Here is a 16,181-nt window from a genome sequence, read left to right on the forward strand (position 1 = left end):
AATGTTACAGTGGCGGTGGTGGGATCTGTGTTGCTGGAAATCTAGTTTCATCCTCCAGTAAAGCAGTCGGGTTTCGGGAACCACTGTCATAGGTGTTTGCAGGTGTGGTGGTGGTCCGGTGGAATATGTAGTGTAGAGAGTGGAAAGGAAGTAGAGAGAGAGAAAAGAAGAGAGAGAGAGAGAGTTTGGGAGAATTATATTTTTATCTATAAATGTACCATTTTACTTTAAGTATTAAATAAATTGTAAAATTACAATACTACTCTCACATACCTTGCACATGTCTAGATCTAACGAGAAAAATTAATCAGGTTGGTGTCAAAGGACGTAGCGTGAAAGGGATTTGAAACATGATGTATGTCTTTTGCTATTTTTTTCATTAAAGGACGTCTAATGAAAATCAGGTCAAACATAAAAGACGTCTTTTGCCATTTTGTCTTATTAAAATAGGTGAAGATAAACTTTAGCTGTTTAAAAAAATAATTACCATTTTTCACGTTTACTGAAAAGGTGAAATAGGTGAAGATAAACTTTAGCTGTTCAAAAAAATATTAAGTTGGTAAAATAATTACCATTTTTCACGTTTACTGAAAAGGCGATTGACTAACCCGAAAATTTTACGTTGAGTTGATAAAAATCCAAGTAAAAGATGATGCAATTGAATTTTTTTTTTTTAATTTTAAGTATAGTCGGGAGATATTTTATGCATTGCATACAAAATTGACATCTATTTTTAAAAAATAAATCATGTGTACAAGAAAACTAGACACGCGACAAAAGTCAATATCCTAAAAAAAAGTTGGTTGGTTGTCTACTTCCAAAGTTTTAATATATTTATGATCGATGATATACATATATATTTTAAAACTAAATATATGTATGAGTGTATGAGTATGGTTGTACCAGTTGATAGGCATACTCACTCTAGATAGTTGACCGAGGAGTTGGAGTCTTGGAGAGTATTCGTTGAATATACAGACCTTGAAAATATAAAAAAATAAAATTTTGATATATATATATACGTGTGTGTGTCAAAATAAGCATAATTCACGTAAAAAAATGTACTTTAGCTGACGCGGCACCGCCTAGCCCAACTCTTAACCAGCTTTGAGATCTCCCTAGCCGACTTGGCGTCGCCTAGCCTGACTTTTTGGCCGACCTTTGACCTACTCGAATATCACCCCAGCTGACTCGGCATCGCCAAGCCTGACTAATGTAGCCGACTTGAGAAAAGTCACCTTGGAAAGGAAGGGTTACTCGCCGCCTAGGCCGACTTTTTTACAACATTGTGTAGGAGATAAATTTTTTAATTTCAATATGGCTATTAATTAGCTAGTTACGTATAGTCATAAAACTTAAAAGATCAACAAAAATAATAATAGATCATGACATATGGGGTGATGATGTCATTGCATGTGTTCATTTGACGTTGATAGCTAGCTTTTTATTTCATAATACTTATTTGTTAATAAATATATTTTAGAGTTATATATAACCATGACTTCTATTAAGTTTATATATCAAATAGATGCTACGAGGAGATTTCTTTTGAGAACCACTTTGAGTTTTAAGAACTCAAAAGAACTTAGCGTGATGAATTTTTTTGAACTTTTTTTACACATATGTAATATATAATTACAGAATTTTTTACGCACCGAATCAACTTTTTACATAGGTGTGACGTTTAAATTAGTGTAATCAGTAATCACTGTGCATCTTTATTCCCTCTCCTACTTTAATATTTTAATCAAATTTAATCTCAATCCTAATCTAATCTATTTAATTAAATGTGTGGCTAAGAATGAAGTTTTTAAGTTTTTAAAACTCAACAGGGTTCTCAAATTAACCCTCCATTATATATAGAATATTTATTCTCTATTTAAAAACTAAAAAAAATATAAAACTCCTATCAACCCTACTATCCTACACATAATTTATATTTCATAACATTGCTCCCAAATTACACAACATATTATTTCATATTTACATGAATTTTAATTTAGACTATCATATGCTATTTCATATTGAAAATTAAATGTTGTTTCGTTCCAATGATATGGTCAAAATATTGATTTAAATAAATTTTATGTGTAGGACACCAGGTGGTTTTATTTACGTATTTTGTTATTTCAGTCCGGCTTTGTAACAATGTTCATTGGTTTTGTTAGCATTTATGTGATTTTCCGAAAACGCCCTAATTACCAACCAACATTAATCGCCACCACCGTTCTTCATTTCTTCAAAAGTCCATACCTATTTCAGGTTAACTCACAACACCAAAGAGGGATCCAGTGCCATAAACGAGCACAAAGAAGACCTTTAGGCCCTAGCGAATTATATAAACTAATTTGTTTTAAATGACAATTAACATTATAGCAGTAAACATAGCAAAATTACAATATTAGTTTTAAGGTTTTAATGCTTCATACAAAATGCCCAATAAGTTTTTCGGTTTTATATTTTAAAAAATATATAGGCCTCCAGAAAAAAAAAAAAACCGGGTATGTGCCGGGAGCCTGGGGCGCCCTTGCCCGGGACCGGCCCTGCGCAACACTTCCGTCGTAAACGCCGTCTTTTTTTTTTAATCTAATAATGTATAACTTGTAACTAAAAGATATTTCGTATTTTAAAACACTTCAATGAATACTAGTATCATGTATTAAGTATCAACATCATTGAACTGACCTTAAATATTCACCATATTGATGTAAATAAAGGAAATTAACATATTAAAAAAACCAAACATAAACTAGGTTATATTTGCTTGTACATGACAAGTTTGACAAGCAATGAGTTGGGCAGAAGTATGACCCGGTCCATGTTTTAGGCCATGTTTGGTGTATAATTAACCCCAAAAACATGCTGTACATGTCTGACGATATTGGTATATATGGGCCATAGTTTTGACATTGGTCACTGGGCCTATATGAGCTTCACTAATTTGTAACATCCATTTTCATTTACGAGTTGCATTTTAATTTTTAAATTTCAAACTTTAAAGTTTAAACTGCTCACAATTCATATAGTAATATGACTCATATTATAAGTTCTTGTAATTTATAAAATCATGGATAATGTGGTTTGAGTTTTAGTTGTAATAATATGATTCCATGTGTAATTAGCGAAGCAACAATACACACTTTTTTTTTTAACTTTTAGTATATTAACTGTTTTATCGTTAACTAGTGAAGGTGGCCAGTTCAAGTCTCGTTAGCGAAAAACTGTTGTGTGCGAGCTATGGTTTTTTATCATAGTGGACATTCTGGTGGTGGGTTTCCCTTGGAATTAGTGGCGGGCGGGTCAGGCATCAGTGATGTTTGCGATCATGGTTGTGGGCGACTTTTGCCAATGAGTATACTCAAGTGGCTGGGATTTGTTGGTATTTTCAGTAGGTGGAACTTAGATAATTACTCATTTATGCTAGCAAGAATGCTAGTTGTATAAGTTTTTCTATCTTCTTTACAAAGAAATTGTATTTACTATATTTAAAGTAGGCCTAGCAAGATGCCAACCGCACCACCTAACTATAAGGTCGCGCAATTAAATGACGTCCGACCCAATTACATTCCACCCCCCCTAATTAAAAATCAAAAGAGGTCCAACTCTCACAAGTTAAACTCTATTCCAGTTTCACAAGAACCCCAAGATTTTTATCTCTCCGAACACCTTTCTTATTTGAACTGGCTTCCACTTGACAACATAGTTTGCCAAAGTTGGACAATAGAGCTATCCAAATTTGAGGACTGGCATAACACAAAAAATAATTGACGTTAAAAAAAAAACCGTGTGGGCCTGATTCTATCATGGCCATAAAGACTTTAGGTTAAATAGTAGTTAGTGTAGGGCTGCATCCTTATTCTTTGAATGTGGCACATTAGCACCCAATCCATAACAATAATATGCATGGCCATTTGATAGATACAGCAATTAAAGCCATGGATATATTTTATCAAATAATACCATATCTATGTAATCAAATTCATAATAATAAATGTAAGATTTATATGTTTGATACAAGTGTTCTTATCTTAAGAATCAATTGATGTAGTTTCATGACATCTGATTCTTCATTTCTTTGTATACTTGAATGATGATTTTGGATGTCATGGTTGAGGTTGTTGATTATCATAACTTAAGACTTAAGATGGTTTATTTATGTGTCATGTGGTCATCTTTAATAAACAAATAATATTACAAGTTAGATAATATTAATCATTATCAAAACTCAAAACTAGAAATCCTGACTTCAAAATTAAAGTTTAAACCGTTGTATTCTTAATCGACGTTACGACAATTGTGGGGGGCTTGCTAAATGTGCATTATGCCATTCTTTTTTAACTTGGCACAACAAATATATGAGTCAATTCTCAATTTTTTTAGTTAAAATTCTTATATATTGCATTTGATGACCTCAAATTAAACAAGTCAATTTAAGTTTACTCAAACTAGACAATGGGTATCAATAGACCACTATAAAACTTGTTAAGATAAAAGGGTTTAAATAGTTTTTCACCACCGATTACCATTGTTTGTCTTCAACATCTACTTGTCGTCCTTTGTACCACCGTCCTACCACCCTATCACAGACGTCTGCATCGTCACCACTCAACCACCACCACCGCCATCAACATCACTACCACCATTACCAATCACCACCACAATCGCCTTTGTTGCTTTCGCCACGTTGCAACCTCCACCATCGCCGACACCTCTAGCTGACACCCTGTTGCCACTGACGGTAATAAAAAAGTATATTATGTAAACATATTTTGATTCTTTTTTAAAACATTTTATTTCAACAAACTTTAACTAGCATCAAGACCCATTTGACCCGGCTAAACCGACACTTTTACTCAAATTTTGTTGTTTAGAACCCATATTTTTTTTAGAATAGCTTTTATTAAACCAAAACTAGCAAAAGCTAGAAACAAAAACAAAACAGTTATATTACAAGAAGGGGACTTTTAAGCCACTCGGTCCAACTGATAGTATTTTTACTATCTCTATTTGTAATCCATGAAAACGAATAAATAAGAAGAGAGTAAAAAATGGAGTCTTTTCTACTAACTTCTATTGGAAAAACAACTTCATTTTGAGCCCGTCAGATGATCTACCACGCGAAGAGAATAATACCACGAATTAGTTTCTGCTTCTTACTATTAACTGAAAGCGTTTTGACCCGTCAATCAAATACGATTTGACAGCTCAAATTCCCAGGTTTAACTATGTATTTGTTTTAAAGCAAATTGAATAATTATTGTTAATTTTTAAGTATATATTTTTTATTCTTATTTGTCACAATCTTAATAAAAATAGATTTGTTTGTTTCCCACTTCACATTTATTTCTTTTTAAAATCAAATCTTAATCTTAATCCTAATCTTAATAAATAAATAAATCCATATCCACTTAATCTGCAACTCTCACACTCCACCTCACATGCACGTACCTTGTCGTTTTTACACATAAAAAACATGCATATATATACATATGTAAACAAGTGTCAAATACTAAAACTCTACACACTCAAAGAGAAAAATGACTACCATAGTGTGGTTGATGTTATCATTCACTTTCTGTCTGACGGTGAACGCTTGCCCATCGTCAGACAGTGCAGCATTATTAGACTTCAAAGCTGGCTTACACGAGTCAGCTTTGAAAATCTTTGACTCCTGGACGGGAGTCGACTGCTGTAACAAATGGTACGGCATTACTTGCGACACAACCAAACGTGTCGCAGACATAAACCTCCGGGGCGAATCCGAAGATCCAATCTTCCAGAAGGCGCATCCAACCGGTTACATGACCGGTTCGATCTCGCCTTCGGTATGCCAGCTGGACAAATTGTCTAGCATAATAATAGCCGATTGGAAGGGCATTTCGGGTATTATACCGCGATGCATATCGTCGTTGCCGTTTTTACGCATTCTCGACCTCATTGGGAACCAAATATCGGGTGAGATTCCGTTCGATATCGGCAAACTCAGCCGTCTAACGGTTCTCAACCTCGCGGATAACAAACTCACGGGTCGAATACCGCGGTCTTTAGCTGATTTGGCTTCATTGAAGCATTTAGATTTGAGGAACAATATGATTTCGGGGACCATTCCGCGAAACTTTGGGAAGCTGCGGATGATGAGCCGCGCGCTGCTTAGCGGTAACCGAATTTACGGACCTATACCAGAGACAATTTCGTATATTTACCGTCTCTCGGATTTAGATCTGTCGTTGAATCGGCTATCCGGACTGATTCCGGACTCGCTCGGGAAAATGTCAGTGCTAGGTACGGTTAAACTCTTAAGCGTGTGTAAACAAAGGTGTAATCGTGTATTTTTCAGCACAGGTGTACATGAAACTGAAAAACCAATTATATATAACTGAACCGAAACAAAAAACCGGTAATTAATTTTATGCTTTTTTTTTCTTTTTTAAAGTTTGGTTTTGATTTTGCGTGTAAATAAAACCGATCCAAACTTATAGATTTTCATTATCTATTTTGAATTTTGCGTAATTTATGATAATACAATTTTTGATTTGACCATTTTAGCTCGAATATATTATAATTAAATATAGATTAAAAGTGATATTTATATCTAAATTCATTATTTCTTTCCAAATTATTTTCTCAAAATTTTTAAACCCGAATGTCAAAAGTTGAAGAAACCGAGACCAAATCGAACCCAAATAAAAACCAAACTGTTTTTAAAATTTCAAAAACCAAAATTCTGATTTTTGATTCGGTTATAGCCCAATACCAAACCAAATCGATCCATACACACCCCTGTTGTATTACATTAGTCTACCTCTAACATTTGTTCTAATTACATTGTGTCTAATAGGTACATTAAACCTCGACGGAAACATGCTCTCCGGTAACCTCCCAGCGACGTTAATAAACTCTCGAATAAGCATCCTGAATTTAAGTAGAAACGCCATCGAAGGTAACATACCGGACGCCTTCGGTCCAGAATCATACTTCATGATGTTGGATTTATCGTATAATAAGCTGAAAGGATCGATTCCTAAGTCGATAGCTTCAGCGTCGTATATCGGACATCTTGACCTAAGCCATAACCATCTTTGTGGTGCGATTCCGGCTGCTACATGGTTCGATCACTTGGAAGCGTCGTCGTTTATGTATAATGATTGTTTGTGTGGAAAGCCTCTTAAGGCTTGTTGATAAGATTATTAGTTAAAACATTGAAATGTATTGAGATCGAGTCTCGGGAAGTAAAAGAAATTTATCTTTTAAAAAAAGCAATTAAGTAATCTTTATGTATGTAATGTAACATCAGGTTAAAGTTTCTATATGTTACACATATGAAAGGCTATCTTATCTTTTAGTGTGATATTTTTATTTTATTTGTTCTTTGTTACAAGTTATAGCTTTTGCATGTGGTTTGTAACGTTTACATACTAGACAAATCTTTAAGAGTACCTTTTAACATATAAAACTCTCAGGGTTGTCATATATTGTGGCAGAGCTGGCTCAATAAATTTAGAGGCCTAACTCAAAATAAGATTTTGTGACTTTTTCATCATAATTATTAAGATTTTTTTTTTGCTTATTACAAGTTTTGAACTCATAACCTATACGTTCGTAACAAACAAGCCTATCACCACACCAATACATTAGTTTGAGTTTACCTTACCCATAATAATATATCTATATAGAAATTTTTTTTGGACTTGGAGGCTTAATTTAGTATGGGCATAAAGTCCTAACTTGTTTTCGATGTCTCACAAGCCACCCTTGTGTTGTGGTAACGTGCAGTGACATTTTTCGAGTTTAATATACACTAATTTTTTTTAAGGTGGACGCCTGCTCCTCCTCCTTTGGGGTAGTTCCGCCCCTGGTAAGGCGTCATACGATGTGGAATGTTTCATATTGTGGGGTATAGCATCGTAAGGTGTTTTAAGATGTAGGGTGTGGTAAGGTGTCTAATGGTGTGATGAGCGCCGTATGATGTGGTAAGTCATCCTAGAGTGTCGTATGATGTGGTAAGGCGTCCTTAGGTGTCATATGTTGTGGTAAGGTGCCCTGTGGTGTGTTGAGGCATCATACAATGTGGTAAGGCGTCCTACATCGCCGTGCGATGTAGTAAGGTGGCGAATGGTGTGGTAAGATGTCGTATGGTTGGGTAGTTGGGTACGGCGTTATACAGTCTTGGCAACTGTAGAGCTACTTGGTAGGCCTTGTCACGACACCATCATATCCTAGGCAAACAATGCTAGGGAGGCGTCAAGATTAGAGCCGTCAGACACCATTGAAGCTTTGATAATTTTCTTTAAACTTAGCGTCTTTTCTGGTCGAAAGTAGATACACAACTATAAATAAATGTATTTTATGGTTATAGACGAAAATATTATTTCATTAATACATACACGTAATAAATCATTATATAGATACACAACCATGAATTCATGATTTTCTCTTTAGTTTATTATTACTATTATTATTATTATTATAACCAAGAAATATGTTCACTCATGGACTCAAAACGTAAAATATGTCACGTTATCATCTTACACGTTTTCGTGTACATCAAGATTTAAGCTTTAAAGATTGGGTATGCCAAAAGGAAATTTTTAAATGAAACAAAAAATTACAATTTATAATAAATATCATACTTGTTAATGCATTTAAGCTTAATTTATTTCTAAATGATTTGAATTTTGTTTATCGTGTTGGAAATCAGCCCCCAAACTCAAACAAAAAACACATGATATCAGAACAACTCCTTCGACTCTTAATAATAATAACTAGTTTTTTGCACCCACGCTTCGCAATGGAATGGACTGATTTTTTTAACATTGTTTAAATGGAAACATAGAACAATATACATATTTATTGTGTCGTAAAAAATTAAATGTAGAGGAAAGATCGTGGGTTGCTATTGTCCATGTATAGTAATTTATATTAGAGATTTTATATAACAACAAATTAAATAGACTAATACGTAATAATAATAAATTAAATAGGTATGTGGCAGATCAATCACACGTGGTATACGGTACAAAAGTTATATATGGGTCATTATTTTATGCCATGAGGATGCAATAAAGGTAAGTACATCATGCAAAGAAATAAATAAATTTGATGAATAATAGTTTTTGTGAGTATAATGAATAGTACAATAAAATTATCGATTTTATTCATGTTATTTGATCCAATTAATTCTAACATATCAAACACTCTAATATAATATTGAAAAGAGGGTGGTGGCGCAACTTTTTGCCCGTTTACCTGCCTCTCAAGTGTAACTGGATTTTTTTTATTATAGTATAAATTATTATTAAATTGTTATAAATATATATAGCATAAAACAAAATGTCGGCATAAATTAATATCATTTTAGAAATTGATAAAATGGAAAAAAATGTAAGAGAACATCAATGGCTAAACATAAATACATGCATGTTTCTTAGCTATAACAAGTCATTCCATTTCGGCCGTAGTAGATGTGGATCGGTCACAAATTATTGAATTTGAATTGTACCAAAACATGTGGTCACATTTTAACGCGTCCTCGATTGAATAAAAGGTAATCATGATCTGATCTCTTACGAGTTTTTTATACAACTAGACTAAAGGTTTTGGTCTTTTTATGATTTTTTTACGAGGTATGATATCGTTTTAACAAGATATAGAAGCTTGATATTTGATGTCCCCATATAGAAGAAAATTTCATCACATGACATTAATAGTATAAAGTAGTGTATAAATCGTTTTAAAAGCCTATGATCGGAGTACGTAAAGCTTATATTGAATTATGTAAGCCCACGACTTAGAACTATAAGACTAGGTGGGCCCCACTAGGCTAAGGGACCCAAAAGAAGAACAGACGGGTCTCTTTAAGTGGAGACTCATCCTCTAAGTTAAGGTCAAAGAAAACGTGTGACACGACTCTTCGTACAAATGAGAAACAAATTGATCAGGACTTGTCGTTCATATAATGCAGTCCATTTAACAAGATTGAAAGTAAGGAAATTGGCATAGCATCACGGATGAGTCCTGAAAAGAAAACCTTGATTGTAGTCTTTATCACCGATGAAAAGATTAGGGCTGGCATATCGTGTATACGAAATGTATATACATGAACACGAAATGTATATACATGTACACGACACGAAAACTTATCGTGTACCTGTATTTCAAACACGAATATGTTAATATGAGGTATACACGATAAGACATGATAATATTCGATAAGAGCTGTTTAGAAACACATATTGACAACCTGTTTAGTGAAAGTCGTCGAAACCAGAGGTGGAGAGTGGAGACCGGAGGAAGCACCCGCAGTAGCGTGGCCGAAGTTCAGAGGCGGAGCTGATGGTCAGAGAGGGAATTGGGAATGTCGTGAACTCGAGATCTGATTATGTGACGGTTGTGAGAATGTTTTAGGAATTTAGGGTTTAGGATAACTTACACACACACACACATATATATATATATTAATTATAAAAAATCTAATCAGGTGCTTAACAGGTAAACGGGTATTTTACCAGTTTAGACACAAAAATTAACAGATAGATTCGTGTCTACCTGTTTAGTACACGAAATCTATTAAGGCCTTATCTGATACCTGTTAGAGTCGTCTAGGTTCGTATCATGTATTCGTGTATCGTGTAGAAATTGTCAGCCCTAGAAAAGATAACACATTAGTGATTTCCCTTTGCCCAAAGTAACATATCGAATCCACATCCTTGAAAAAGCGTTTCCTTGAAAAGCGCACAAACAAAAGCGTGATAGAATCAACTTTAGACTCTTCTACTTGAAGTCTCAATCACATCATGTCACAGAACGTTCTTGGAATATCGTTAACAACCGAGAAAAAGAGTGTCAAGCGACCAGATCGCTATTAGAGCTCGGGCCCAAACATTTACAATACATCATCCATCATCTACTCCTAATGCTTCATGTTTGATCCAAGTCTCCTTCATACGTGCATCAAAATAAAATAATTGGACAACTACCACATTAGCTTGAATTTTGCCTATTCTGGTTCGAATATCGTTCACCAATACTTATTATAGATAATGATATATTTTGTAAAAGATGGCATACAAAATCCTAAATAGAATTAACATTAAGTCTCTAAAAGAATATTTAAAAGAAAAGGTTCATACTATGTACGCTTAATCTTCATTTATATCCATAACCACTCTAGTGGTCTGGTCTATAAGGTTTTCCAAAGATATCTTTCGTAAAATGGTTAGAGGTTTGAATCCTATGAGCCTAGCTGTAGTGGGCGACAAATCCCCACTTTTGGGGCGATTTTAGGTTATGACACCGTCCTCAGGCGATAAGTGGAGGATAAGAGGGGGAGGGGAGAGGAATTTGTCCCTGGATATCATTATTTTATTAAATGGACCAATAAAAGGTGTTTTTTTTTTTTTTTTTGGGTGGGGGGGGGGTATTTTGGGCTACAATACACTACATCCTTAAATAAAAATCGTTCATTTTCTGACGTGGCGTCACGTGTCGTAAATCGTCATCATTTTGTTCCCTTTCACTACACATAACAACTTACAAGGACAAAAATCTTTATTTATACGTCACGGGTAAAATTAACATTTATTTAATAATAACTACAACTTGGTTAATTATTTAAGATCTTGTTTATTTGAAAGATTGCACTTGCTGTCATCTAATTAATATGACTCGGACTACATGGAATTGAATCTTAACCCATTGCTTTCGATCTCCAGCTTACCATAAATGATGCATTAAATATATATAGATCCACTTCACCATATCCTTACAAATAATTGCATGGATACCGGCTAAATTTATCACATTGGAACACACTCGTCTTTTGATCCGGGAAAACCTTCAACTAAGGCCAATGCCCGTGAACACTCGCCCGAAGGCATGACAGTGCGGTGAGATAAAACTTGTTTAGTTCAAGGATCCAACTAGTAAAAGCCACACTTGCCTAGGCTCTCATCGGCACCCTAGTGCCTCTGAAACTAAATGCTGGGGTAGGAATCAAACCTGGGTCACATAGTATACCAAGTCACACCAAATCTCTCTCTTACCACTTCACCACCAGCTCATTGGCAACTGATAATGTTAAATTGTTAATCATGTTCGTTTTTTTATTAAGTTTGTTAAATGTTAAATGTTAAATTTATTTTCTGTGTAGTGTTCACGAGTTGAGAACAAGATCGGACACGCTTCAGACTACGTACACCCGACCAAGACTAAAAATACAAAGTTTTCAAAGCCATATGGTTGAAATGTAACAATGCGAAAACTATAACTGACAATCTTAACAACTTATAGAATTTATAGAACTTTAACTTAAATATTTGAGATTTCAAATCGGTCTAAAGTTTCAAATAGCAAGAAACCGAGAATCTTGACGAGTAAGTTGTAACCATCTTAGAATATGTGTAGTGGCTTAACTAAAATGTGACTGCCATGTAGGCGAGGACTGACAAATTATTTTTTATCAGAAGTGTGTAATGATTTGAATAAAACAAGTTAAATGAAGAAAACGATAACGGAAAAAGGTTGGTGATGTAGTTATTGATGATTGCCTGGAAAAATAAAGGCATGTACATGATTATTTACGACTTAATGCCAGCTTAGCCCCACGAACCCGTTTGTGACAATCGTCAATTTCAGGTTAACTCCGTTAACTCAACTCCGTCAATTCAAACTTAAGATCATTGAATCTATAACGCACACTTCATTACATTTAAACTAGGGTTTAAATGACGCTTAACACTTACTACATGTGTAGTCTTTCGGGAATTGCACCGAAACGCAAACGAGTTGACGCAAATGATTGGTGAATAAACGAAAAACGTCAAAACAGTAATTATGTGATAATTATGTGTTAGACATATGTGTTGTGTGATAACATGGTTATAAACGTTAACTCAAGATGTAAACTAGTTATTTAAGTTAAAAAAACAACAATTGAAAGTGGAGGGACTTGAGTGTAACATATTATTATTATAAATAATACTAAAACTAAACCCTAACTTATTCTTTTCTCTTCTCCCTAAATCCCGATCGGACTCCCCCCTTGGTGACCTTGGCTGCCGTCAACATACACACACATACATACAACAAATTTCAAGCCTTTGATTGAAGAATTAGGTGCTAGGAAGGTATAATCGATTATCCTATGCCTCCTTTATACTTAATCTTGACTTTTATTGGGTTAATTACAAACCCTAGCTGCCGATTTTTATATGGTTTTGTGTTCATATGATTTTGTTTGATTGGATGATGTATTGATGATGATTTGATAACTAGATTGGATACTGTTACATGTTAATTGCTTGTGTCTTTGATTTGAGTTCAAACAAAAACCCTAATCATGTATGTAAGGTGTAATTGATGTGCATGGATAGTGATTATGGAGTCTAGAGTGTTATATGAATGCATGATGGTCCATAGATAGTTAATATGTTGAGTTTGGATGCAAACAGTTTCTGGACAGATTGTGTTATTGATGTTTAATTGACTGTAACGAGGTGTAAATGTGAAAATTGGTTGAGATTATTGATACTGCAGTAAACTAGGTTGAGTCTAGTTTCTAAAAAATATAAATTTGTAATTTTTGGACAAGTAAAGGTTAACTTTTATGATTTTACAAAAACGTTGTGCAAAGCTGAGCTGTTAGACCTGCTGTTAGGTTGTTTTGTAAATGTTATATCTTATGAACTACGAGACCAATTGGGTTGGTTCCACTTCTGAAAGTTGATTTATTGAGTTAGGAACCTAACCCAAGTGGTCTTGCATTTATTGGATTTTTCGTTTAACGGGAATGTCAAATAACATTCTGTTGCGCATGAATTTGACTGTTATGAGTTTGCTGTAATTATTTGATGATTGTGAGAAACCTATGTGGAATAAAAATATAACAAAATATGTTCTGAAAACCTAAGACATATGTGCTTCTGTGATGATTTTTGGTAAATTAATTGAGATGCTATGATCGGTGGAATAGTACAATCTTTCAAGTAGAATTTCTGTCTCGGTAAAACTAGCTGCTGAATTGTGTGAAAATGCATGAAACATGATACTTGCTATATAATTGTTATGTTTTGACCAAAATGCCCTTGCGGGAAATAATTGCTAATTGATTGTCATGATTTGACCAAATTGCCCTCATGGGGAATAATTGCTAGTTAATTGTTATGTGTTGACCAAATTGCCCTTACGGGGAGTAATTGCTAGTGATGTACTTTATGAATACATGACACGTATATAATTGCTTACACATGTAACGTATCACAAATACACTTGTTAAAGTCACACACGATTCACAAACGAAACACGAAACATGTTATGTGCATAGGTATTATGTGCCGAGTCTAGAGACTCGATAATATTCCGACACTTAGAAAAATCTCTTTGTTGTTTTAGAACGCTAGAGAGAGTTTTTCTATGACGCGCATCTTGGTGATTTAATTTGGGAATTTCTTCGCAAACAATGAGTTTCACTTTCCCCTTCTAAACTTTTTAAACGCTTTTCTCTTGGGGGAGATAACATACTCCGAAACGCATTTAAGATTTTGTTAATATAGATTATATATCACTTGTAAAGACTAAGTGGCAAACGCGTTAACTAAAGTCCTTCATTCACATCGAACCGGTTAATATTTGGATAATAGCGAGTCACTGTTGAGTAGTACTACTGGGTTTGACAAACCCCACCCAACGCTAAACTCGACTGGAGGTCGAGCGGGTGTAATCTTGGCTAAACACATACCATGGTCTGGATGACCTGGTGGCAAGGCAAATGATAAACAGTCAACTTCGGTGTCGAACACTTAGTGATACTTGTTTTATAGGCTAGCTATCTATAGATATATAATTGACATAACACTATCTGGTACCGCAAAATGCTGTAACGCAAAACGCTTAACGCAAACGCTAAACGCTTTATTTTTATTTAAACTTGTGAACTCACCAACCTTGTGTTGACACTTTTAGTATGTTATTCTCAGGTAGCCGAGGCGGGCGTGCGGTTTAGAATCATGCATTTCTTGAAACATTTTTATTTATGCAAACTTATTTTAAACTGTTATCATTGGGTTTTAAGTCGTCCTGCGTGACGCAACATTTGTTTCTATGGTTTTACGCTTCCGCATTTAATTACTCGTAAAATGTTTTCATGGTTTTGAAACTTTGTTTTATGGTTTGATTATAACTAATGATTCCGATCCTGTTAGTTCACACCCTCTGACTGTAAAACTCCATTAGTGGATTTTGAGGGTGTGACAGATTGGTATAAGAGCCATTGGTTATAGCGAACTAGAAGCTACATGCATACTAGACTATAACCGCGACGACCCATTAGTTATAATGATACGCACTGCATAGATTTGTGTAGTCTTTGTTATCTTATCTCTTTACCTCTTTCACTCATACGCGCGCGCATACACGGCTTACCTGTAGGAATGTCGACGCCGCCACCCTCATCATCATCTGATCCGACGACTCATGTTCACGGGAAGGAACCGCAGTTACCTACCGCATCGCCACCCCGTGTAGTCCCGGAACTCGAAGCTCCCGCACCGAAGAGGTACCGCCTATCCGGAGGCATATACGAAAACGACATTAGCTGGGATTGGTACCCTAACATGATCAGACGTATGGTCTATCGCGAACAAGTTCCCCCGTTACCTCACCCGAACCACCCTGCTTATCCCAACACCCTACCACCCATAACCGAACTTGTAGAGCGAGTTCTCGCAGCTGTTGTTTCTTGTTTGGAGCGTGATGTGGGTTACATGCGCTATACGAGAGCGAACGTTTCCGGACTGTTAAAAGACGGAACCGAGACTAAGGAGGAAATTGCCCAAATGGCAGCGGCAATGAAGGAAATGCAAGAGGCTAGTGATCAACAGATGAAGATTATGAGAAAGATGCAAGCCGAGATGATAGACTTGCAAGAGCAACTCCAAGTAGCAAGGACCCGAACCGAGATAGCTTTAGAGCGTTGCGATGTCTTACAAATGCAACTTGCTCAGAACGCAGCCGAAGCTGAGGCAGAACCTGAGGCCGAGCCTGAGGCAGATCCCAAAGAGGAGCCTGAGGAGGATCCCGAGGAAGATCCCGAGGAGGAACCCGAAGAAGAAGAACCGGAGGAAGAACCGGCTGAGGAGGAGGCACACTCAGAGGTGTCCTCAGATGATGACATCTAGCGATGATGA

The 16,181-nt window shown here is 35.4% G+C and overlaps 1 protein-coding gene across 1 annotated transcript; it reads left to right on the plus strand.

Moving 5' to 3' along the window:
• Positions 1-5,537: 5,537 nt before the first annotated feature.
• Positions 5,538-7,223, plus strand: LOC143594543 (uncharacterized). Its single transcript, XM_077073826.1, has 2 exons — positions 5,538-6,282; positions 6,839-7,223. The coding sequence occupies exons 1-2, from the start codon at positions 5,538-5,540 to the stop codon at positions 7,177-7,179; spliced, it is 1,086 nt and encodes a 361-aa protein (XP_076929941.1). The 3' UTR covers positions 7,180-7,223.
• Positions 7,224-16,181: the final 8,958 nt, after the last annotated feature.

The sequence above is a fragment of the Bidens hawaiensis genome, unplaced genomic scaffold (genome assembly GCF_021521415.1).
Source record: "Bidens hawaiensis isolate Kalapana, Puna unplaced genomic scaffold, B.hawaiensis_p1.1 tig00043825_1, whole genome shotgun sequence".
Classification (NCBI taxonomy): Eukaryota; Viridiplantae; Streptophyta; class Magnoliopsida; order Asterales; family Asteraceae; genus Bidens; species Bidens hawaiensis.